This window comes from Haliotis rufescens, unplaced genomic scaffold, assembly GCF_023055435.1.
Source record: "Haliotis rufescens isolate VD_foot unplaced genomic scaffold, xgHalRufe1.0.p SCAF_15, whole genome shotgun sequence".
Taxonomy (NCBI): Eukaryota; Metazoa; Mollusca; class Gastropoda; order Lepetellida; family Haliotidae; genus Haliotis; species Haliotis rufescens.
This window is the reverse complement of record NW_025963835.1, coordinates 32688852-32715640: the sequence shown is the minus strand read 5'-3', so window position 1 is coordinate 32715640 and position 26789 is coordinate 32688852. Positions and strand designations below refer to the sequence as shown.

At 40.7% G+C, this 26789-nt stretch overlaps 1 protein-coding gene across 8 annotated transcripts in view; it reads left to right on the top strand.

The window, feature by feature from the left end:
• Positions 1–26789, top strand: part of LOC124132042 (helicase domino-like) — an 88284-nt gene that overhangs the window by 28569 nt on the left and 32926 nt on the right. For 7 of the 8 annotated variants that reach the window (XM_046495631.2, XM_046495630.2, XM_046495629.2 and 4 more), the window contains 17 exons: positions 109–207; positions 1106–1283; positions 1552–1688; positions 2827–2937; positions 4098–4349; positions 12514–12650; positions 13828–14014; positions 16435–16638; positions 16853–16985; positions 17629–17880; positions 18421–18540; positions 19534–19668; positions 20720–20995; positions 21849–22027; positions 23034–23350; positions 23827–24029; positions 26565–26734. In XM_046495631.2, the coding sequence (XP_046351587.2) occupies positions 109–207; positions 1106–1283; positions 1552–1688; positions 2827–2937; positions 4098–4349; positions 12514–12650; positions 13828–14014; positions 16435–16638; positions 16853–16985; positions 17629–17880; positions 18421–18540; positions 19534–19668; positions 20720–20995; positions 21849–22027; positions 23034–23350; positions 23827–24029; positions 26565–26734 (3090 nt within the window). The remainder of the gene's footprint in view (positions 1–108; positions 208–1105; positions 1284–1551; positions 1689–2826; positions 2938–4097; positions 4350–12513; positions 12651–13827; positions 14015–16434; positions 16639–16852; positions 16986–17628; positions 17881–18420; positions 18541–19533; positions 19669–20719; positions 20996–21848; positions 22028–23033; positions 23351–23826; positions 24030–26564; positions 26735–26789) is intronic. The other variant, XM_046495628.2, reaches the window with a different exon arrangement.

Sequence of the window (26789 nt, the reverse complement as noted above, 5' to 3'; positions counted from 1 at the left end):
ACTTTCTAATGGGTATTCTGGTGTCCCTTGCCGTGATATTTCTGGAATATGGTTAAAAGCATCGTAAAAACAATGCCAACTCATATTTCAACGTTGTGATGCTTGCAGCAAACAGATGGGGAAACTGGCCCGGGGAAGGAAATAACAGACATAGCTGCCGAAGCCCAGAGTCTGCAACCTAAAGGCTACACTCTCGAGACAACAGAGGTAAGTATTGGGCCGAGGATAAAGTACTTAGCATACATTGTCCTTAAGATTGTCCTTGATGTGAAATTTTATCGAGACCTTAAAAGGATTCACTTGTCTGACAATCTTGTAAGACAAGTTGCTACTGATCTCGAAGAGTAAAGCCATCAGATACCTATGCCCTGATCACACGATATGAGTGGTTGGACACCTTGTCTGAAACAGGGAATAGATTTGCAGATAAGACTATAATCTCTCACTCGCCATCCTCAATTTTCCAGTGTATTATATCTCCATTTTATTATGGACCCGTGAAGATTCCGGGGTAGAATAGGTCTTCAGCAACCCATGCTTGCCGTAAAGGGTGACTATGCTTGTCGTAAAAGGCGACTAACAGGATCGGGTGGTCAGGCTCGCTGACTTGGTTGATGCATGTCATCGATCCCAATTGCGTGGATCGATGCTCATGATATTAATCACTGGATTGTCTGGGCCAGACTTGATTATTTACAGACCGCCGTCATATAGCTGGAATATTGCTGAGTGCGGCGTTAAACAACAAACCAACCAACCAACCAACCAACCATTTTATTATGAGTGAGTGAGTTAAAATTTAACGTCCCATAGGCATTATCTCAGCCATATAGCAACCCATTCTATTATGATAAAAACCTGGACCCACTCACTCACCACCATAGGTTTGGTTGAGAAGTGGCCTCTCCACCTGTCACTCCAGTCTCATAATAGAGCCCAGAATTTCTCTCACTCGGGAGAGTAATTTTATTGAACAGTATCGTGCCATATGAAATGGACTCCAAACAAAGTAATGATTTGATTGAGGGGATTTATCTATATGGAATTGAGATATGATATGACTGTCGAAGATGCTTACACAGGAAATCCACCACCTCCTTTCCAGGTTCGGACGCCTGTCCCCTTCCTCCTGAAACACACGTTGAGAGAGTATCAACACGTGGGCCTGGACTGGCTGGCTACCATGCATGAGAAGAAACTTAATGGCATTCTTGCTGATGAAATGGGACTTGGCAAAACCATTCAGACCATAGCGGTGCTGGCCCATCTTGCCTGTGAAAAAGGTAGATATTCCTTGAACTGTTTTGGGGCAAGACTGCACAGTATTATTGTTACACTCTGATACAAACTATCAACAAACGCGTATTGTGACATGATCCAGATATGTGGAAGTTTTATTTTCTTTGGGCTTTGTATGAAGACGTGATACATATCAGATTGTGAACAAGGTATCAAGATACATTTTAGATCGCACAGTTGGTGTTTCGTCCGAGCCCTAATCTTACCATGTGTTTAGAAGGGATAGTGATGTCTGTGTGTCCTTCCTTGTAGGTGTCTGGGGCCCTCACCTTATTGTCGTCCCAACAAGTGTGATGCTGAACTGGGAAATGGAGTTTAAAAAATGGTGTCCTGCTTTCAAAATACTCACATATTATGGGAGTCAGAAGGAGAGGAAGCAGAAGAGAACGGTAAGAGGAACTATGAATTCTTTAGGGTGTTGCTTGAAGGCATTTCAGTTATTGTAGTAGTAGTGATTGTGTATTGCTGTATCTGGGACACATAGGGCATTGTAGGTCAGGCTTGATCCCCAGCAGTCTGCTGGTTGTGAGAGCAACTTCATGGAGTCGGGTTGATGGCACATCATTGTACGTGATGCTGTAGATTGTCAGGACCAGGCTTGATTATTTGCAGGCCACCATCATATGAGTGGAATATCGCCGAGTGTGGCCTCAAACAAACAGATCTTTGCTTTTGGCTAATGGGGAAGAATCTGAATAGGAAATGATTTATTTGGTGGGGATTTTCTAATGTATGGTGATGTGAAAGTGAACTTCTGTTTGTTGAAGGAGCATCTAGGTATTTAAGGGCTACCCGATTCTTTCCCGTCACTGTTGTTAATCCTCAAGGTAGTCCTCGACTTCTGTTTAGTAATATAGTTGTTTCTATGAATATAAATTATACTTTATACTGATCCACTTCTCATTCTGTAGGTAGACAATGTGTTTACTTTCAATTAAAAGGTGGTAAACCGATGCATTTGTACAGCGTCCCTGTTTCTTTATTGGGCCAGGGACAATAACTAATGCTACATGCCATGGAAAGGGGATGACTTCTCTGTACATTTAAAACAGTTGCAGAACAAACTCGCTTGCCTGGTTGATGTCTGTGACCATCTGTTGTGAAATTGCTATAAAATTTTGTCAAATAGTTGTCTTTGTTGCATCGCCTAATGACAATGATACATGTTACATGTTACAGTAGTTGTTCACCTGACTCCAGTGAGCTTATGTCCTTGATGTGTTTTTCGTCAGTCCATCCATTGTTAAACTTTTGCATTTCCAACATCTGCTCTGAAACTGCAAGGCACATGGAATTGAGACTTTATATGAATGATACCAGCTATGATGTCTTTGAAAAGTGCTTCAGAATTCCAATTTGATTTTAAGCATTCCCACTATGGCGTCCATATTGAAAATTTCTTCTTTTTTTGCGTATTTGGTAAAAATAAATTTCTTCACTGATCAGGTGAACTTGAAAGCCTTGCAGCTCTGTTTTTGACCAGATCAAGTCTGATTACCACTGATTACAATGTTGACGTTGTTTTAGGGATGGACCAAAACCAATGCCTTTCACGTGTGTATCACGTCCTACAAGCTGGTGGTGCAGGATCACTCTGCCTTCAGAAGGAAGAAGTGGAAGTACTTCATCCTGGATGAGGTAAGACGTGACAATCATCTGAAGCACTTCGATTTTCTAGGTTTGGGATCTTGTTTGATTGGGGGCGGTCGGGTAGCCTAGTGGTTAAAGCGTTCACTCGTCACGCCGAAGACCCGGGTTCGATTTCCGACATGGGTACAATGTGTGAAGCCCATTTCTGGTGTCCCCCGCCGTGATATTGGTGGAATATTGCTAAAAGCAGCGTAAAACCATACTCACTCACTCACTCACTCTTGTTTGATTGAAAAAAAGTTTCTGAAGTTTTCATTGACTGTGTTCTGTATGAATTTGGACCATGAAAGACTAATAATTGCTAGCATATTGATAATTGGTCATGTCATCAAAACATAAGAATTCAACATAAAAAATTAAGTGGAGTCCTTGTGGTTTGCATTCCTTCAGTATTGTCTGTACCTGTTAACATCACAGTTGTGACAAGTACCCCTGGACTTTCACTCATAATTTCTAACCAACAAAATTGCTTTTGTGAAAATTAGTTCATTTAATGAGATCCTCATATCAATATGGCCAATACCAAAGACAGTTGCAAGGATTGTACCTGATCTGTAGCCCTGGCCAGAAATAAATGTGAACAAGTCAAGAGAACATATTGTTGTGTTTTCAAATGTCAAATGTTTTAACATTCAATAAGCCAAAAAGTTGGGTATCCCTGTAGGGATGTTGGGGCAAGCCTCGGCAAGGCTTGTGTCAGAAACTCATTTAGAAACGGATTCAAGATATGTGTGTCATACATGACTGAGTATTATGTACAAAATCTCCCATGTCTTACCTAAGAGGCGACTAGCAGGATCGGTTGGTCAGGCTCACTGACTTGGTTGATGCATGTCATCATATCCCAATTGCATGGATCGATGCTCATGATGTCAATCACTTGATTGTCTGGTCCCGACTGGCTTGTTTACAGACCGCCGTCATATGGCTGGAATATAGCTGAGTGCGGCGTTAAACAACAAACAAACAAACCATGTCTTACCTGAATGGTATGGATTGACCTCTACAGGTTGCCGCGAGGATTTTCTTCTGGTGCCATTATCCAGATGAGATATTGTTGACTTACGAATACAGATGTATTTCTGGGGTAACGCGGATGAAGGTGAACCTGTCATTCGACCATACATAACACTAAATGTTATTTTCAGGCTCAAAACATCAAGAACTTCAAGTCTCAGCGATGGCAGATGCTGTTGAACTTTTCCAGCCAGCGACGTCTGCTGCTGACGGGTACCCCTCTACAGAACAGCTTGATGGAGCTGTGGTCTCTTATGCACTTCCTCATGCCACACGTGTTCCAGTCTCACAAGGAGTTCAAGGAATGGTTCTCTAACCCGCTCACAGGGATGGTGGAGGGCAGCCAGGAGTACAATGAGAGTCTAGTCAAGAGATTACATAAGGTAAGCATGGCAGAGTTACAAAGGAAGTGGCCCGTGAAGATCCGGGGTAGAATAGGTCTTCAGCAACCCATGCTTGCCGTACCAGGCGACTATGCTTGTCGTAAAAGGCGACTAATGGGATCGGGTGGTCAGGCTCTGTGACTTGGTTGATACATGTCATCGGTCCCAATTGCGTGGATCGATGCTCATGATATCAATCACTGGATTGTCTGGTCCAGACTCGATTATAGCTGGAATATTGCTGAGTGCGGCGTTAAACAACAAACCAAACCAAACCAAACCAAAAAAAGTTCACTGTTAGAATAGGTCCCCTGCATCCTGTGGTGGTCGTGAGAGGCAACTTATAGATCGTGTGATCAGGTTCAGTGACTTGGTCATCACAGCCCGATACCCGTAGATTGATGCTCACTATATCAATCACGCGATTGTATGGTCAATTCTTTACAGGCTGCAGTCATATAGCTGGAATGTTGTCCATTGCAGGAATATTGATGAGAGCTACATTAAATATCACAAACACAACACACAACACACAACACACAACACACACACACACACGAATCCCTAAGCTCACAAACCACTGTGGCATGCTATTGTCATATGCGGACTTCAAAACTGGGATAGAGAAAACAGTCTGTTTAAAACTCGTATGCTGTCATAATCCCTGCATATGATTCCTGTCACAGACAATATTTACCCTTATGATGAATGGAAATCTTGTAGTGTTGAGCAACATTGACATTATTACTTTAGATGCTCAGTATTGATGTATTGGTGGCCAGGTGGCCTAAGGGTTAAACTCATACATGAAACACTGTGTAGAGCCCGTTCTTGATGTCCCCAACTGTGGTGTTAGCTTAATGACAAAACCTTGTTTGAAATCAACCCCCTTGTGTGATAAACCTGCGGGAATGAATAACTCAGATGTGCCCTGACATCAATATTGAAACCTGACAAGAATGTGTTCAGTGTGACTTACTGGGTTGTTTGCTCCAAATATTACTCACTGGTTGCTGTGATGCAGAAAGTTTAATGCCCCATACATTTGCTTTCAATCTCGTGGCTTCTAGTGATCATGAGTAAACAAGTAAACATGACTTCAAATGGATACTACTTTGAAGTTCAGTTACAATTATTTCCTGTAGTTATGCTTACGTTCTGTCTCAGCCATAGATTTGAGTAAAATTTCTGCCTGTTTTATTGTAACAGCTAATAATAGTCTATATATTGACACTAAGACCTATAGAAACTGTTCTGAAGTTGCATAATCAATTTTCCCTAAGCTCACAAACCACTGTAGCATACTATTGTCATATGTGGACTTCTAAACTGGGATAGAGGAACGAGTCTGTTTAAAACTCGTATGCAGTGCTAATCCCTGCATGTGATTCCTGTCATAGACAACATAAAAAATTACATTTAATGGCTTCTTGGGCATCTGCCGATCCTCACGCAGACAGCATGTCATTGTGAGAGACTTGAGGATAGGACAATATCTGTCACATACTGGATAGTATTATCAGTGCAATAAGACAATAAACCTGATATGCGATCCAATAAATATGCCAGTGAGATCACCTAGCTATGCTAGATGGAACTACCTTTTAGGTAAGCTCTATACATCAATGTGATGCCGTCTTGCTCAAACACTCTTGCACTACACTCCCAAGCTTAGTTCTAGTTCTGTGACCTGAAAAATCTATTCAGGGTGAACAAATAGTGAATCTTTCCTAGGTATTTGAAACTATTGCACATTCACAACAATTTCCAACTTGCGTTTTTTCTATGTTGGATTAAGCTTGGACACAAGTGGGACAGACACCTGAATAATTTTGACATTTTTGTTTTTGTAAAGTGGTAAATGTACCTTTGTTTTGATTTCGAGACATTAAAAGGATTCACTTGTCTGACAATCTTGTAAGACAAGTCGCTACGGATCTCGAAGAGTAAAGCCATCAGATACCTATGCCCTGATCACACGATATGAGTGGTTGGACACCTTGTCTGAAACACTGAATAAAAAAAAGAACTTGGACAATGGATCAATATGTTTTGCTTTTCTTTAGACTAAGTAAATAATAGCTTTCAGAGTCACATACACATGTTCAATCAGTATGCCTAGAGATCTAGACTTCAGTCTGAATGATCACAATAGTGAAAGTAGGAATGTTTTATGGAGAAGAATATGGCACAGAAAGACCTGAATTACACTGTTACAGCTAAGTTATAAGAGACAATTAACATAAGAGCTGAGAGATTAAGATGGGTTGATAAACTTGTGTGAAGAATGGCTTTGTTTTGCTCTGAAGCAGTAGATCTTAGTCCATTAGTCCTTAAAACGATAACATATAGCAAACCCCTTAAAAATGGCCAATTTCCACAAGTCCTTATGATACCTTAACTATTAAGCAGCTTGGCAAGGACTACAGGACTAGTGCCAATTTCTACCGCTGCCCTGACATCAATATTGAAACCTGACAAGAATGTGTTCAGTGTGACTTACTGGGTTGTTTGCTCTAAATATTACTCACCTGTTGCTGTGATGCAGAAAGTTTAATGCCCAAGACATTGGCTTTCAATCTCGTGGCTTCTAGTGATCATGAGTAAACAGAAGTAAACGTGACTTCAAATGGATACTACTTTGACATTCAGTTACAATTATTTCCTGTAGTTATGCTTACGTTCTGTCTCGGCCATAGATTTGAGTAAAATTTCTGCCTGTTTTATTTTAACAGCCAATAATAGTCTATATATTAACACTAAGACCTATAGAAACTGTTCTGAAGTTACATAATCAATTTTCCATAAGCTCACAAACCACTGTAGCATACTATTGTCATATGTGGACTTCTAAACTGGGATAGAGGAAACAGTCTGTTTAAAACTCGTATGCAGTAATAATCCCTGCATGCGATTCCTGTCATAGACAACATAAAAAAATACATTTAATGGCTTCTTGTGCATCTGCCGATCCTCACGCAGACAGCATGTCATTGTGAGAGACTTGAGGATAGGACAATATCTGTCACATACTGGATAGTATTATCAGTGCAATAAGACAATAAACCTGACATGTGATCTGATAAATATGCCAGTGAGATCACCTAGCTATGCTAGATGGAACTACCTTTGAGGTAAGCTCTATACATCAATGTGATGCCGTCTTGCTCAAACACTCTTGCACTACACTCCCAAGCTTAGTTCTAGTTCTGTGACCTGAAAAATCTATTCAGGGTGAACAAATAGTGAATCTTTCCTAGGTATTTGAAACTACTGCACATTCACAACAATTTCCAACTTGCGTTTTTTCTATGTTGGATTAAGCTTGGACACAAGTGGGACAGACACCTGAATAATTTTGACATTTTTGTTTTTGTAAAGTGGTAAATGTACCTTTGTTTTGATTTCGAGACATTAAAAGGATTCACTTGTCTGACAATCTTGTAAGACAAGTCGCTACTGATCTCGAAGAGTAAGGCCATCAGATACCTATGCCCTGATCACACGATATGAGTGGTTGGACACCTTGTCTGAAACACTGAATAAAAAAAAGAACATGGACAATGGATCAATATGTTTTGCTTTTCTTTAGACTAAGTAAATAATAGCTTTCGGAGTGCCATAAACATGTTCAATCAGTATGCCTAGAGATCTAGACTTCAGTCTGAATGATCACAATAGTGAAAGTAGGAATGTTTTATGGAGAAGAATATGGCACAGAAGCACTTGAATTACACTGTTACAGCTAAGTTATAAGAGACAATTAACAGAAGAGCTGAGAGATTAAGATGGGTTGATAAACTTGTGTGAAGAATGGCTTTGTTTTGCTCTGAAGCAGTAGATTTTAGTCCATTAGTCCTTATAATGATAACATATAGCAAACCCCTTAAAAATGGCCAATTTCCACAAGTCCTTATGATACCTTAACTATTAAGCAGCTTGGCAAGGACTACAGGACTAGTGCCAATTTCTACCGCTGCCCTGACATCAATATTGAAACCTGACAAGAATGTGTTCAGTGTGACTTACTGGGTTGTTTGCTCTAAATATTACTCACCTGTTGCTGTGATGCAGAAAGTTTAATGCCCAAGACATTGGCTTTCAATCTCATGGCTTCTAGTGATCATGAATTTACAGAAGTGAACATGACTTCAAATGGATACTACTTTGACATTGTTACAATTATTTCCTGTAGTTAAGCTTACGTTCTGTCTCGGCCATAGATTTGAGTAAAATGTCTGCCTGTTTTATTGGCTTTCAATCTTGTGGCTACTAGTTTTAGTGATAGAGGTCTCATTATTAAACAGAAGTAAACATGAGATCAAATGAATACTACTTTGACAATCAAATACAATTATTTCCTGTAGTTAAGCTTACAATCTGTCTCTGATTTTAGCCATAGATTTGTGTAAAATTTCTTCTGTTTTATTGTAACAGCTAATAATAGTCGATATATTAACACTAAGACCTACAGAAACCATACAGAATGACTAATGGTGGCTCATTGGCTCAGAAGCTGATGACGCAAACTCTTCAAATTGATGTAAGCACTTTCTTGCTGCATAATCAATTTTCCCTAAGCTCACAAACCACTGTAGCATACTATTGTCATATGTGGACTTCATAACTGGGATAGAGGAAACAGTCTGTTTAAAACTCGTATGCAGTAATAATCCCTGCATGCGATTCCTGTCATAGACAACATTAACAATTACATTTAATAGCTTCTTGTGCATCTGCCAAGTCCTTATGAGACAATTTGTCAGTTTTTGGAAGAGACTTGAGGATAGAACAATTTCTGTCATATAATGGATAGTATTATCAATACGATTAGCCGATAAAGTTGATATCTGATTGACGGAACTACTTTTTGGGTGAGCTCTATGCATCGATGTGATGCCATCTTGCTCAAACAATATTGCACAACATACCCAAAGCTTAGTTCAAGTTTGGTGACATGAAAATCTTTTCAATGTGAACAAATATTGCAACTTTCCTACATATTTGAAACTTTGTGCACATTCAAAACAATGTCCCAACTTGCATTTTTATACCTGATTAAACATGGACACAAAGTGGGACAGACACCTGAATAAATCTTTTAGATTTATTTTTCTTATATATAAGGGCGTTTGTTAGTGCCTTTTGTTGTGATTTCGAGACATTAAAAGGATTCATTTGTCTGACATTCTTGTAAGACAAGTTGCTACTGATCTCGAAGAGTAAAGCCATCAGATACCTATGCCCTGATCACACGATGTGAGTGGTTGGACACCTTGTCTGAAACACTGAACCATGTTCAGTTTACTGATGAAATTGTTTAGGTATTGTAACCAGTGTGGGCATATAAGATTAGAATGACAGTGGTTATTGACATGACAGATTTAAATATCAGTTCTAATTATGACAACCTAATCTTGAGCCTTGCAACTGTAGACAAGTTTCTATCGGATGCACAGTTCTCCCTTCATAAATGGATTGATATTTAATGAGTCATACATTTGTGCAATGGTCACAATTTCCCACTTGTTCAGACCCCAGATACCCAGAAACCTCGACTACAGGTCTATATTTATGTGAAATGAAATAAACACTATATAAGATACCTATTGAATCTGGTAATCTGGTTTCCGGATCCAGACATTGAACTATAACAAATCATTGCCTTCTGTTGTTTTTGTTTAACCTTGTCTGAAACAGGGAATATTTTTTCTATATTTGGGAAAACATTAACTCCACCCCATAAAGTACTAGAAGTTGTAGTTTACTAAGAAAGTACAATCCTAAATATACCATGTTACATTTGAACACTTTCTTAAAGGCATTGTGTATTCATAACATAACATCATCGTCCATGGAAGCCGTGCCAATGGACACTTTGAGGTGTTCACAAAGTATGTGATCTAGACTACCAGTTGTAAGACTTGCATTTTTTTGTTGAAGTCTTGGTGGCTGAGTGGATAAGGTTGCTGACTTTGTGTCCCTCACTCTGAGAATGTGGGTTCAAATCCCCTATGTGACTTCACCCAAAAGAAGTACTTGGATTTGTACTCTGCGGAGAAAGTAATTCCCAAAATAATGTCAACAAATCTTGTTTTCAACATGGCATTATTCTTTCCTAGGTATATGTGCATTCACGACAATGTCCAACATGTACCTTTTTTATGTGTTACTAAGCATGGACACACACATGAATCAACTTTATAAAGTGTCCTGGTCTTTTTGTGTGCCTTTGTCGTGATTTCGAGACATTAAAAGGATTCACTTGTCTGACAATCTTGCAAGACAAGTCGCTACTGATCTCGAAGAGTAAAGCCATCAGATACCTATGCCCTGATCACACGATATGAGTGGTTGGACACCTTGTCTGAAACACTGAATGATAAAATGAACTTGGACAATGGATCATTATGTTTTACTACATAAATAGAAGCTTGCACATACAAATGTTCAGTCTGCATGACTGGAAAAGATCCGGGGTAGAAGGGCCTTCAGCAACCCCTGCTTGTTGAAAAGGCGACAGCTATGCTTGTCATAAGAGGCAATTAACGGGATTGGGTGCTCATGGTGTAAATTACTGCATTGTCTTGTCCAGACTCAATTCTTTACAGACCGCCGTGCTGAAATATTGCTGAGTACACTGTTCAATAACAACAAAAAACAACTGAAAGTCAACAATTCTCCTCGCCATTAATAAAGTACATACTTGGCCAAGTCCTAATATTTTCCCTACACGAGCATTAATAATTGGGATATTTCTTCCTCTCACTTTGTCATCAGATTCTAGTCTTAGCATATGGACAATCATTATGTGATCTAGCCAGTCCAAAATAAGTAATACTAGACTCATGCTCCAGACAAATAGCAGATGTTGCACAATGCAGCAGTCTGATAAAACATGAAAAATTAAGCTCATATTATGATAAATGTATCACTGACAAAAGTTCCATCACCTGAAACTTATTCCATTTCCCTTTTGAGATAAGCCAGTGGCGTACCTGCCTCATTGAGTAGGCCATTTACACCGTCGAGGACACCAATACCGTATGTGTGTTCCTCTGGTGACCTTGTGGTCTTTGGACTACACAAGGTATACTGCTTGGCAGTGAACGTTGCTGTACGTCTCAGCCCCAGGATTTGTCCGCTTGGAGGATTTACCATGTGTAGTCCGAAGACCACAAGGTATACTGCTTGGCAGTGAATGTTGCTGTACGTCTCAGCCCCAGGATTTGTCCGCTTGGAGGATTTACAAGTGTAAACACTGTTAATACGTTTATACTTCATAAACAATATTGTAGTAGGACCGAGCCAGTTAGGTTATAGCTTTGTTGAGACTACTTGTGTAGCGGGGCGTGGAGTCATCCCACAGATGACATAGCTCACCTTGTCAGCTTTCTGATGGGGTTAAAGACCGCCTCCGTGGTCTTGTGGTAGAGCGTCCGCCCGGAGAGCGGAAGGTCCGGGGTTCGATCCCCGACCGCGTCATACCAAAAGACGTTAAAATATGGTACTTGTTGTTACCCTGTCTGGCGCTCGGCATTAAGGGGCTAAAGCAAGGACTGGTCGGCTCGGAGTCAGTATACTGTGTCTGAGTGGGGTATTCATGTTAAACTGCGGCATGGTATCTCAGTGTGCTAGCACTATAAATCGGCATCAGTCCGGACTAGTACAAGCAGACACACAAACACACACACGTACATGCACGTCGCTATATAAGTGCAATAATCTTGGACGCGACGTTAAACCAAATTTCACCTCACCTCACCTCACCTGATGGGGTTAAACCTTTTTGTCATGTGAACAAGGCGTCCGACCTCAGATCAGGTCAGTGGTTTGAATCCCATCACGGGACTCAGACACTTGATGGCCACTACAATTTCCCTTTTAACAGTACAAGTCAAGAGGAAGAGGCTTGAATGCTCAGTTTTGGTTTATAGCGTGGAATATTATGTTACAATATATATGAAGTTAAGAAAATACAGTAAAGATACCATTTATGGACAAAATAACCCCAGAATTCTACATTTGGGTGCGTGAACCATACATTTTCTGATTCAAATATTATTCCATAGACATTAACCTTAGAAGTATGGAACAATCTCTTAAGTGCTGTTGCTTGGCAACGTGCTGAACTATGTTCTTTATGTGCTTGCTTGTGTTTCAGGTGTTGCGACCCTTCCTGCTGAGGAGGTTGAAAGATGACGTTGAAAAGCAGATGCCAAAGAAATATGAACATGTCGTCATGTGTCGGCTGTCAAAGAGACAGAGGTTCCTCTATGATGAGTTTATGTCACAGACAAAGTGAGTTCATTGCACGATATTAAGTACAAACTAGTTTCTTGGTGCAAGTCCCTTCACCAAGTGGCGGTCGCCCGTGGTGTAGTGGATAAGGCATCTGCCTGGAGAGTGGAAGGTCGGTGGTTCGATACCAAAACACATTAAAAGGTGGTACTTGTTACCCAACCTCTCACTTGGCTTTTTAGAGATAAAACAAGGTCTGGTCGGTATATTGTGTGTGGGTTGGGTACCACTATCCTTGTCGTAAAAGGCGACTAACAGGATCGGGTGGTCAGCCTCGCTGACTTGGTTGATACATGTCATCGATCCCGATTGCGCGGATCGATGTTCATGATATTAATCACTGGATTGTCTGGTCCAGACTCGATTATTTACAGACCGCCGTCATTTAGCTGGAATATTGCTGAGTGTGGAGTTAAACAACAAACCAACCAACCAACTATATAGTCAGGACTAGTATACACATACACACACGTCTCTGTATATAAGTGCAATAATCTTGAAATCGCCCATCAACCAGTGCAACCACAAAACCATCATACCGCATGTGTTACCTCTCTCAGATGTAGAATGCTTATAAAGGCATGGGTCTTCCTGTTTGTTTGAACTGTAGTGTACATGTAAACCAGAGTTAATATGATCTGACAAGTACGTGGTTGTATATGGTTGTTGATGTGTCAGTGGGGGTACATCACGTGTGTTGATTGTTTTCTGTCTAAGGAATGGCAACGGGGGCGGCATCACTTTTGCAAGGATTGCAAACACTTTTCTAATGTATCATACTGTGAAAGAGAAATGTGTTGTTTAGGTTGTCAAATGTGGCCAATACCAAAGACAGTTGCAACAATTGTACCTGATCTGTAGCCCTGGCCAAAAATAGACTTAAGCATGTCAAGAGAACATACTTTTGTGTTTTCAAATGTCAAATGTTTAAACATTCAACAAGCCAACAAGAGGCTTCTTGGTGTGTCCCTGTACATGGGGCTGGAGGAATTCCTATTACAAGACTCATGCAAAATACATCTATAAGACATGAATAATTGATGATCTTGACATACCAACTTCAGATAAGGCCCAGCAATATGAATCCCAGTTTCTGCGCCGCCCAATACACAGCTGTAGATAACATTCAGCCTCATTGCATAATGATATTAATGCAAGATACATGTATGTTTTCCAGAACGAAGGAGACACTTTCCCAAGGCCACTTCATGAGTGTGATAAATGTTCTGATGCAGCTGAGGAAAGTGTGCAACCATCCAAACCTCTTTGATCCAAGACCAATTGTTTCACCATTCCAAATGAGAGGAATAACATACACAACATCTTCACTAGTTGCACGGGCCTTGGAATATGATCCATTCAAGGTTCGTCTTATATAGGTCTTTGAAAGGCATTTCGAAGTGATACACATAAGGAAGAGAAATTTCTTCATTTTGAGGAACACAACGTTTCGGAGTATATGCTTACTCCTTCACCAATTAATGCAGGAGTAAGCATATAATCCAAAACATAAATTCTCTTCCTTGTGCGTCTTGTATAGTTCCAGATTACCATCCATCTCTTGCAATCATATTTAAATATTTCTAGTTGAAATCGCCAGCTATGCAGTGGTCGAAATTAAGCATGAAGGTCAAGAGGTGCTTGTCATTACCCATGCGGATTCCAAGTCTAGGTTCCCTGCAAGCTGTGCTTGTCGAAAGAGGCGGTGACTTGGTCATCGTACCCAGATGCCTCTGGATCGATGCTAGTAATATCAATCACTGGAGTGTACAGCCATTTCCTGAATATTGCAGAGTGCAGCATTGAATAACACACAAAAAGAAACGAAGTCAAACAAATAGAAAGGATATACAAATGAATTCCCTAAGCTCACAAACCACTGTAGCATACTATTGTCATATGTGGACTTCTAAACTGGGATAGAGAAAACAGTCTGTTTAAAACTCGTTTGCAGTAATAATCCCTGCATGCGATTCCTGTCATAGACAACATTAACAATTACATTTAATAGCTTCTTGTGCATCTGCCAAATCCTTTACACAGACAGTATGTCATTGTTAGGAAGAAAGGATAGAACAATTTTTATCACATAATGGATAGTATTATCAATGCGATTAGCCGATAAAGTTTATATAGGATCCGATAGATATGCCAATGAGATCACCTAGCTATGCTTGACGGAACTACTTTTGGTGTTAGCTCGATGCATCGATGTGATGCCGTCTTGCTCAAACAATATTGCACAACATACCCAAAGCTTAGTTCAAGTTTGATGACATGAAAATCTTTTCTATGTGAACAAATATTGCATCTTTCCTACATATTTGAAACTTTGTGCTCATTCAAAACAATGTCCAACTTGCATTTTTATACCTGATTAAGCATGGACACAAAGTGGGACAGACACCTGAATAAATCTATATATTAACACTAAGACCTATAGAAACTGTTCTGAAGTTGCATAATCAATTTTCCCTAAGCTCACAAACCACAGTGGCATTCTATTGTCATATGCGGACTTCTAAACTGGGATAGAGAAAACAGTCTGTTTAAAACTCGTATGCTGTGATAATCCCTGCATATGATTCCTGTCACAGACAATATTTACCATTATCATGAATGAAAATCTTGTAGTGTTGAGCTACATTGACATTATTACTTTAGATGCTCAGTATTGATGTATTGGTGGTCAGGTGGCCTAATGGTTAAAATCATCCATGAAACTGTGTGTAGATCCTATTCTTGATGCCTGTGATTTTGACGAAGAACTTAAAATGGGGATTAGTTGTTCACAATGAATAGTAGTTAGAAGAGTGATCTTGGGAAGACTCGCAATATCAATCACTGGATTGTCCAGTCCAGACTTGATTATTTACAGGCCACAGTCATGTAGCTGGAATATTGCTGAGTGATGTGTTAATGAAGCATACACTGACTGCGCCCATCTACAACTGGTGTGTGCATTCCTTGTCCAATTACTTTACACAACCGTGATGGAGCTTGAATGTTTCTGACTGGAGTATGCCACCATTCTACATATTAAATTCAGGAAGAATTGTTCTTACATTACATCAGTTTCAATGCCTTCTATACCCCATTAGGGGCGGTCGGTAGCCTAGTGGTTAAAGCCTTCGCTCGTCATGCCGAAGACCCGGGTTCGAATCCCGACATGGGTACAATGTGTGAAGCCCATTTCTGGTGTCCCCCGCCGTGATATTGCTGGAATATTGCTAAAAGCGGCGTAAAACCAAACTCACACACTCACTCACTATACCCCATTCAGCATGGAACATGAATGTTTAGGTTGTTCTGAGAAATACGATCCCCGGCCACTTCATACCAAAAGACGTTAAAAGATGGTACTTGTTACCCTGTCTGGCACTCGGCATTAACGGCTAAAGCACGGACTGTTTGGCTCGGAGTCAGTATACTGTGTCTGAGTGGGGTATTCATGTTTACTCACTGACTTGGTTGAGTCAAGTGATCCCAATCGCTTGGATCGATGCTCATGGATTGTCTGGTCCAGACTAGATTATATATAGACCGCTGTCATATAGCTGGAATATTGCTCAGTGTGGTGTTAAACAACAAACAAACAAACAAATATTCATGTTTAACTGCGGCATGGTATCTCAGTGGGCTAGCACTATAAATCGGTATCAGTCCAGACTAGCAAGCACACGCACATGCACATATTCACGCCACTATGTAAGTGCAATAATCTTGGACGCGCCGTTGAATCGCATTTCACCTCACCACCTCTGAAATATACTTTCTTCATCAGGATGTGGATCTACGTTCGCTGTACCCGAGTCTGGCGGAGATGGAGCTCGACCTTCCTGCTTTCATTGCCCACAGAGTGAAGAAACTGCAGACACCACGGCGACTTATAGTGGAGGTGGACGACCAACCCGACCCACCACCCAGACTCAAACCTGGGAAACTGAAGCCTCTCACCTTCAGAAGTGTCTCACCAGCAACACCTCAGGTAACAGGCCTCAAAGTTTAATTTTTTGCCAAGTACCCACATGGCTACAAAAACATTTTTTCCCAGGTAGTCCCTGAAAATAAGAATTGGAATTCTAACCCTGGGTTCAACAGAATGTGTTTATACCAGACAGAATAAATATTTTTATCAACCCTTTCAACTCGTCTTTCACTTGTTTTGTTTATACTGTATTGTGTTAACTTCCTTATTGCAGTCTGGCCGTTCATCTCCCTTAGTGCCAATCAATCAGGCCAGATCGGCATCCCCAGTGCAGTTGGTGCGGACAGTAGTGCGCAGTTCCACTCCAAGTCAGATCCTGCACCCTACTCCAGTGCAAACGTCTCAAGGTTTGTGTTTGAATCCGAATAATGTCAAAAAATTTGTATTTCACATAGTTTGTAGTAATTCTGTTTATACTTGATCCAAGTTATCCCTTACATGTTGAGATGAAATTAAAGTACTCACGGAAATGAAACAAAACTGTATTTTCGACCTCAGATCTTAAATAAATGCAGTTAATATACAAAATATGTAAATATTCAAACAACTAAATTAGTACTAATTGGGCCATGGCACAAATACAGCGTATCAAATGTTTTTATGCCTTTTTACACGTAAAAGTGGGTAAAAATGTGAATAAAACAGACTATTGTGAAACAGGGCATAACCAGGTGTAAGTAGATCAAGATGACCTATGACACCTTGATGACAGGTGAGAACAGGTGCATAATGCCTATAGTCTGTTTCTGCTATGTCAATTTGGACTTAGTTTTATTTTTGAATGTTGAAAGTGCCGACAAATTACCTCCTCTAAAGTACATTTTGTATTGTTCATTGACATCAAACTAGCAAATCCAGACTAGTACTTTTCGAGTTGTTTTGTTATTTCGTATTTACAGCTACGTAACACTTTGTGTCGATTTTAAAATTGAGAAAAACAGTTTTTTTTCATTTCCGTGAGTACTTTAGTACTATTGCTGCTACTTCCAGGTGCTGTTCCGATTAGACTTGGCATTGTGAGCCAATCACAGTCACCGGCCACAACCACAGCGGCTGCCCCTGTAGTGTTGCAGTCACTTGTGACCTCCCAGCCCCAGACCCAACCTCATCCTCAGCCTCAGCCTCCTCAGCCCACAAGCCAGCAAGTCACTGTAGTCTCATCAGCAAGTGTAACTTTAGCCACCGCCATGCCCATGCAAGCAACAATACAGGCCAAAGTGGTGCCTCAGCAATTATTGCAAGGTATTCTTTAACAGACGCGCGAAAGTTTTGTTTGTTTCTTGTTTATCGCCACCCTCAGCAATATTCCAGCTATATGACGGCTGTCTTAATAATCAAGTCTGGCCCAGATAATCCAGTGATTGACATCATTAGCATTGATCCACGCTATTGGAATACGATGACATGCTTCAACCAAGTCGCCGAGAGCCTGACCACATGATCTCATTAGTTGCCTGTTACAACAAGCATAGTCGCCTGTTACTGCAACTAATCATTCCTTTTATCTTGGAAGTCCTGTGGGTGGTTTTTTTAGAGCCTCCACTGTGACCTGGTTGATAGTGCTTCTTTGTAGCTTATTGTTCTTATTATCAACCACTGGTGTGCCACACCTCAACAGGCCATTAACTGGCTAATGCGTTTGGGCTCAAATTTTGCTGACTGGCCAAAAAAAGTCAATAACTCTTTTAGAAGCTCATCTTGTGTATCTTTTGTAACAAAGACTAAGTTTTAAGATGTTTGTTGACCTGTTTCCGTGCTTGAGTTGTGTTTCAATGTTTGCAGGTGTGTTCCACTCCAGCTCCTCATCTGTGATACCTTCCCAGCCTATTACTGTACAGATTCAGCAAACAGAACAGGGTACTAGGCTCATGATACCCACCGGCCAGCTGTCGCAGCTGCCAGGTATGTGAACCCCCGTGAACCCGACAAACGTTTGGACACGTCCAATCAGTCTGACAAGTCTGAATTCCTTCAGTAGAAGTTTCTTTTTGATAATTTTCTGAGTAGCAATATTTATAATAATGCAGGATAAGTATACAAATGAAAAAAATTCTAGAACATTGCAAGCTCATTAATAAGATTGTTTACAATTTGAAAAAATAGCTTCATTATTAATCACTTTTAGTGGAAAATTGAGGGATATATTCCACACGTGCGTGGCTGTAGTCCTGCATTACACTAAGACCCTTCTGGGTGTGGGGGTAGTAGAATTGATCTCAAGCAACCGATGCTGGTCATAAGAGGCGAGGAGCGGTCGGTTAACCTTGTGGTTAAAGCGTTCGATCGTCACACCTAAGACCCGGGTTCATTTCCCGACATGGATATATTGTGTGAGGTTCATTTCTGGTGTCCCCGCCATGATATTGATGTAATATTGCTAAAAGAGGCGTAAAACCATACTCACTCATAAGAGGCGAGATACCTGCATCACTTCGGGCTTTCCTCCCACATTAAGCTGACACTCCGTGATATAACTCTAATACTGTTAAAAGCGGCGTTAAACCCAACTCACTCACTCATAAGAGGCGACTTAATGGATTGGTTGCTTCAGACTTGGTGATTTGGTTGCTTCTGTGTCATCGAACCCTAATGAAATAGGTTTTTGCTCACAAAATCGATTACTAAGTTGTCGGGTCCAGACTCAATTATTTATATACTGCCGTCATGTAGCAGGAATATTGCCGGCTGCGGCATTAAAAACAAATAAAGAAAGTTACACTTTGCACTGATAAAAACTAACATGTTTAGTCTTCTAGTCCTTATAATAACATATAGCAAAACCCTTAAGAATGGCAAATTTCTACTAGTCCTTATGATAATTTAACTATTGGGCAGTTTAGCAAGGACAACAAGTGCCAATATCTATCACTTCACCTTCCCATGTTTATGTTTCAGCCGGCCTCATACAAATAGTTCAGACATCATCTGGTCAGCAGTTAATAGCCACGTCCAGCCCAGCTGCCCCCATACAACCTGTGATACCTGTACAAAATGTTGTGTCTACTGCTTCATCTTCATTATCCTCTTCTGGTACGTATGTCCCAGAACAAGCCTCGTACACTGCAGTGATATGTCCCCAGAACAAGCCTCGTACACTGCAGTGATATGTCCCAGAACAAGCCTCGTACACTGCAGTGATATGTCCCAGAACAAGCCTCGTACACTGCAGTGATATGTCCCAGAACAAGCCTCGTACACTGCATAGATATGTCCCAGAACAAGCCTCGTACACTGCAGTGATATGTCCCAGAACAAGCCTCGTACACTGCAGTGATATGTCCCAGAACAAGCCTCGTACACTGCAGTGGTATGTCCCAGAACAAGCCTTGTACACTGCATAGATATGTCCCAGAACAAGCCTCGTACACTGCATAGATGTGTCCCAGAACAAGCCTCCTACACTGCATAGATATGTCCCAGAACAAGCCTTGTACACTGCAGTGATATGTCCCAGAACCAGTCTCATACACTGCAGTGGTATGTCCCAGAACAAGCCTCGTACACTGCATAGATGTGTCCCAGAAGAAGCCTCGTACACTGCACTGATATGTCCCAGAACAAGCCTCGTACACTGCATAGATATGTCCCAGAACAAGCCTCATACACTGCACTGATAAGTCCCAGAACAAGCTTTGTACACTGCACTGATATTTCTCAAGCAAAGGAATAATTTGTTGATTTGTTGCAAAAATGTGATTTATTGGATAGATGTCAGTTTTTATAGATTTCAAAGGTCAATCAGTTACGAACAATATAGGTATGAATAGACGTTTCAGTCGTTATCATCTCAAGAATTTTATGTCGTCAGTTTTCATCTTGTGTTGCAGCGGGCAGAATAGCTCTTCTGTTTAATCATGATTGTCCTTCGAGACCTTAAGATAGTGTGATCGTGTCGTCGAACCTTGACAGGCAAGATTATTGCTTGTGCTGTTGCAAGCAGCTTGCCGGGCCCAGACTATTGATTAAAGTCTGCCTTGTTATAGATGGAATATGCTGACTGATGTGGTACCACAACATTCACTTAGTTTACAACAGAAATGACTGACAAATCTCTCTCCATCTGCAACAACTTTCTTTTCAGTAAATGGCCGGTCCCCAGCATTAAATGTTGCTTCTTCCTTGACAGCCAGCTCCCCTATGTCAGCTAATACGACAGTTACGCCAACCGTTACTCAAGTGAAGAGTGTGCCTGCCGTACAGCTGCCATCTGGTAGCATCCTCTCTGCTCAGAAACCCATCATGCGGGTCCCCCCAATGGGAGTCAGCTCGGAGGGTATGCCCTTCACAATAAGAGCTATCACCCCTGTCACAACCCTCGCTTCCAGCACCACTTCCAGCTCCACTGCAACTACAAAAGGTTTGTGGAGATATGTCCGGTATTAGGGCTGAAATGATCCTATGTAGACACCATCAGATGTGTGCTGGGGTACTTTGTGGATATCTTGTGCATCTTGAACACTTTGTTATGCTCTGACCTGTGTATGGATTAGTGTTTTGTTTCTGCATTGAAAGTTTTACAACAACCTTCCCTAAAAACTGCAAACTAATTCATGGGGCTGGTATTACAGTATTCGACGTAATAAGCGCCCACGGCGATATTTGCTAATATATTGGCCAGTGAACAATCCCAATTAGCACCCCTTCCGATCAATCAATGTACACAAGACTTATTTCTTCGCGTATAATACGCACTCGTGTGCTATATGCACCCTTAATTATGGGAAATTAAATTCTGGAAAAATATATATCTGTCGTAGATAAACTATAAACCACGGAATTTATCTTTCAATTCTTTTCTTTTTTCACCAAAATAGTATTCTAATAAGAGCCCCCTATTTCTAATTTTGAGAGCGCTCTGGGCGCTTATTACGCCGAATACGGTATTACCCTTTTCGCTTGATTTATCACAAGTTTCTGTGGATTTCACTGCAGCCTTGATTTTTGCTGGTTGAGAAATTGTGTAGTTTATTATTATTACAGACAAGATCAGTGACGTGGCCAATACCAAAGACAGTTGCAACGATTGTACCTGATCTGTAGCCCTGGCCAGAGATAATTTTGAACGAGTCAAGAGAACATATTGTTGTGTTTTCGAATGTCAAATGTTTGAACATTGAGATAAGACTATTGCGTTCACTGAAATTATCTCGTGACTCAAGAACACAAAGTTTGTAAATATTGACTCTTATCCCCATGCTCTCTTCTTCCAGTTGTACCCAGCACCAATGTACGGCCTTCAGCCACTGTGGCTCAGGTCAGTGTCGTCTCAAGTAAACCTACCGATTCCATAGCCCCGGTTGTTATGGCAACTAGAAGTGTTCCAGCTGATGACCGAAGGGAGCGGAGGCTGAAAGCAGAAAAAGAAGAGGAAAAATCTGAATTGTTTTTGGTATGTAGAAGCTACAAGGATCAAAGTGATGTTTGCAAGTGAGAGTATAGTTTGCATTCAATCAATCTCATTCGTTTTAGGATCCTTGGGCGTCATGATCCTCTGAAATTCTTCCAAAGCACTATTACATCAGGGATAGCCCCGGCCACTAATCCATTAATCCGTGACTGTTGAAAATTGAGACACTATCTGATTTCTCCCATAATACATAAACCACTACCCGTGGTAATCCGGGATAGAACGTGTCCCCAGCATGTTGTAAGAGGTGACAGAATTGAGCTACCTGTGAAGATCCAGGTTAAAATTGATCTTCATCAGCCTATGCTTGTCATAAGAGGCGACAAACAGGAACTGGTGGTCAGGCTCGTTGAATTGGTTGATGCATGTCATCGTATGCCAATTACGTAGATCGATGCTTGTGATATCAGTCTTTCGATTGCCTGAGTATGACTTGATCGTTTACAGACTGCTGTCTACATACTTGAATATTGCTTAGTGCAGCATCAAACAAACATAAGCCACTAGTCCAAAAGAAGCTGCAAACTAGTTGGGTTTCACCAACGGTATCTACCCCTGTACATATTTCAGAAACCAAATTATTTCAGTACATCCTGCAATAATGAAGTGTGGCAATGTACATACAGATTCTATGATCTATCAATCAAGTTTTGTTATGTGTATTGTTTATCGTCAAACTAGGTGCGGTCGGGTAGCCTAGTGTTTAAAGTGTTCGCTCGTCACGCCGAAGACCCGGGTTCGATTCCCGACATGGGTACAATGTGTGAAGCCCATTTCTGGTGTCCCAACCCCCCCTCGTGATATTTCTGGAATATTGCTAAAAGAGGCGTAAAACCATACTCAGGTGACTTAATGGATTGGTTGCTATAGACTTGGTGATTTGGTTGATTCTGTGTCATGGAACCCTAACAGAATAGGTTTTTGCTCAGACCAGACTCAATCACTATCGTCAAACTACATACTCAAACTACTGTTACGTTTCTTACAGCGGAGTCTAAGGGTCAAGAAACACGAAAGACGGAAAAACAAGCTGGAATATATTTCAAGTATGAATAAGAAACATTGTGACATGAAGCCAGTGTATGGACAAGATTTGTGCGAGGCTGTGGATGTGACAAAAACGTTATCAAGGACCCATGTTGTTGACAATTTGTGGCATGGACTTGGCTATGTGCAGTGTTTATGTGCTCATCATTGTAAAAACCCAGATCATCCAGACTTTTACTGGCAACAGTCAGATATATTCAAGCAATTAATTCACACTCCAGAACAGTATTTGCAGGAATTGAGGGACATTCTTTCTCGGTGAGTCCAGTGGTGTGAATTACACAGAAAGGTTGGAATGAAGGAGAAACAAGATATCATCAGCATTAGAAGAAACCATTCCTGATTTCATGAGACTGGTTAAGGATACGGCTGCTTGTTAATTAAACATCTAGTTACAAATTCCCTTTGTTGGAAATGAGTTTGGGGCTAGTTTTATTTAATGCATGGTATCTTCCCCTTTGATTGGTAAAGTTAAGACTTCGGTTCTGGAATATAAAGTGAAGAAAAATGAGGTAAGGTCTCACTTGATATGATACTCAAAATAAGTTAAGGATCACTCATTCTTTCATATCGCTGCAGTGAACGTCATGTCATGACAGATTATCTATATTTCCTTGAAAGATTTGGGTGGTCCTTTACAGTATGTATGTGTGGACATCTTTATGTAGAACATATATTTGATCCAGGGAGTGTAAAAGCTTAACCTCAGTGCCAGTGACATCTCCCGTTTTCAGGTACTTGTTCGTTACTCCATCGGTGGTTGCGCCCACGATAAAGATGCATGTATCTCATCCCTGTCCATCAGCCGAACAAGCCAAGAAGAGAATGTCTTTCATGCTGCATCGAGAAGTCTCCCCCCAGACAGCATGTCTACACAGTCTTTCAACTAAAATGATGGTCCAGTTCCCGGAGCTCCGGCTTATAGAGTATGATTGTGGTAAGTTTGTCATTTGGCCCAGTATTGCTGATGTAGGTGGAGGTTCAGCTTGTTCTTGTATGATTGTGGCAAGTTGTCGTTGTAAGCCTGGCTCTTGTATCATGTTTAGTACATTTTTATTATTAACTGAGCTTACAAGACTGAACAGTTTTACTGGACTCTTGCTTCGGACGAGTATTGCTGATATTCTGCTTGTTCTTGTATGATGGGACCGCCTGTGGTCTACTGGTAGAGCGTCCGCCCGGAGGGTGAAAGGTCCGGGGTTCAATCACATGCCGTGTCATACCAAAAGACATTAAAGACGGTACTTCTTGTTATCCTATCTGGCGCTCAGCATTAAGGGGCTAAAACAAGGACTGGTCCGCTCTGACTCAGTATACTGTCTGAGTGGGGTATTTATGTAGAACTGCAACAAGGTATCTCAGTGTGCTAGCACTATAAAAGCGGCATCAGTCTGGATTAGTGTGCATGCGCACGCGCACACACACAGGCACACTCACACTCACACTCACACTCACACTCACACTCACCCTCACCCTCACCCTCACCCCACCTCACCCTCACCCCACCTCACCTTACCTCTTTGTGATGATGGTAAGTTGGTGTAGCTGGGTGTGTTTTGTTCTGTTAGTGTTTGGTTAGAATTGACATAAAGTGTCATGGATGTCTTAAAACAAATTCAGATGCAATATCATGAAGATCCCCCAAACTTGGAGCTTTTTGACGTCTTCTAATGTCATTTAGCCACACTGCCGAGATATTAAAAGGATTCACTTGTCTGACAATCTTGCAAGACAAGTTGCTACTGATCTCGAAGAGTAAAGCCATCAGATACCTATGCCCTGATCACACGATATGAGTGGTTGGACACCTTGTCTGAAACACTGAAGGATAAAAAGAACTTGGACAATGGATCAATATGTTTTGCTTTTCTTTATACTCAGTAAATAATGGCTTTGATTTGCTCTGAAGCAGTAGATTTTAGTCCATTAGTCCTTATAATGATAACTTATAGCAAACCCCTTAAAAATGGCCAATTTCCACAAGTCCTTATGGTACCTTAACTATTAAGCAGCTTGGCAAGGACTACAGGACTAGTGCCAATTTCTGCCGCTGCCCTGACATCAATATTGAAACCTGACAAGAATGTGTTCAGTAGGTTATTGGGTTATTTACTCTAAATATTACTCGCCTGTTTCTGTGATGCAGAAAGTATAATGCCCAAGACATTGGCTTTCAATCTCATGGCTTCTAGTTCTAGTGATAGAGGTCTTGTTACTAAACAGAAGTAAACATGAGATTAAATGAATACTACTTTGACAATCAAATACAATTATTTCCTGTAGTTAAGCTTACAATCTGTCTCTGATTTTAGCCATAGATTTGTGTAAAATTTCTTCTGTTTTATTGTAACAGCTAATAATAGTCGATATATTAACACTAAGACCTACAGAAACCATACAGAATGACTAATGGTGACTCGTTTGCTCAGAAGCTGATGACACAAACTCTTCAAATTGATGTAAGCATTTTCTTGCTGCATAATCAATTTTCCCTAAGCTCACAAACCACCGTGGCATCCTATTGTCATATGTGGACTTCATAACTGGGATAGAGAAAACAGTCTGTTTAAAACTCGTATGCAGTAATAATCCCTGCATGCGATTCCTGTCATAGACAACATTAACAATTACATTTAATGGCTTCTTGTGCATCTGCCAAGTCCTTATGAGACAATTTGTCAGTGTTTGGAAGAGACTTGAGGATAGAACAATTTCTGTCATATAATGGATAGTATTATCAATGCGATTAGCCGATTACCATGTTCAGTTTACTGATGAAATTGTTTAGGTATTGTAACCAGCGTGGGCGTGTAAGATTAGAATGACAGTGGTTATTGACATGACAGATTTAAATATCAGTTCTAATTATGACAACCAAATCTTGAGCCTTGCAACTGTAGATAAGTTTCTATCGAAAGCACAGTTCACCCTTCATAAATGGATTGAAATTTAATATGATTTATCCTTTTGAGGCAATGAAAATGCGTCATACATTTGTGCATTGGTCACAATTTCCCAGTTGTTCAGACCCCAGATACGCGGAAACCTCGACTACAGGTCTATATTTATGTGAAATGAAATAAACACTACATAAGATGCTTATTGAATCTGGTAATCTTGTTTCCGGATCCAGACATTGAACTGTAACAAATCATTGCCTTCTGTTGTTTTTGTTTAACCTTTTGTTTTGATGTTTTTGTATGCGAACTTGTTTGTGATTACGAGACATTAAAAGGATTCACTTGTCTGACAATCTTGCAAGACAAGTCGCTACTGATCTCGAAGAGTAAAACCATCAGATACCTATGCCCTGATCACACGATATGAGTGGTTGGACACCTTGTCTGAAACACTGAATATTATATATATCTATCTAGTTCAGGAATATTCCGTTGAGGATTGAAAAGAAATTAGGTTTTCGTGCATAAATTTGTCACCTAGAAATTTGTGACATAATTTTCTTATTGTTTAGGTAAGCTTCAGACCCTGGACATACTGCTCCACCGGTTGAAATCAGGAAGTCACCGAGTCCTCATCTTTACCCAGATGACGAAGATGTTGGACGTCTTGGAGGCCTTCCTCAGCTACCACGGTCATCGATATCTCAGGCTGGATGGCACCACCAAAGTAGAGCAAAGACAGGTATGCCGCCATTGTAGCTTCAGCATAGCAAGGCCAAGTAGTTGTACACATGAAT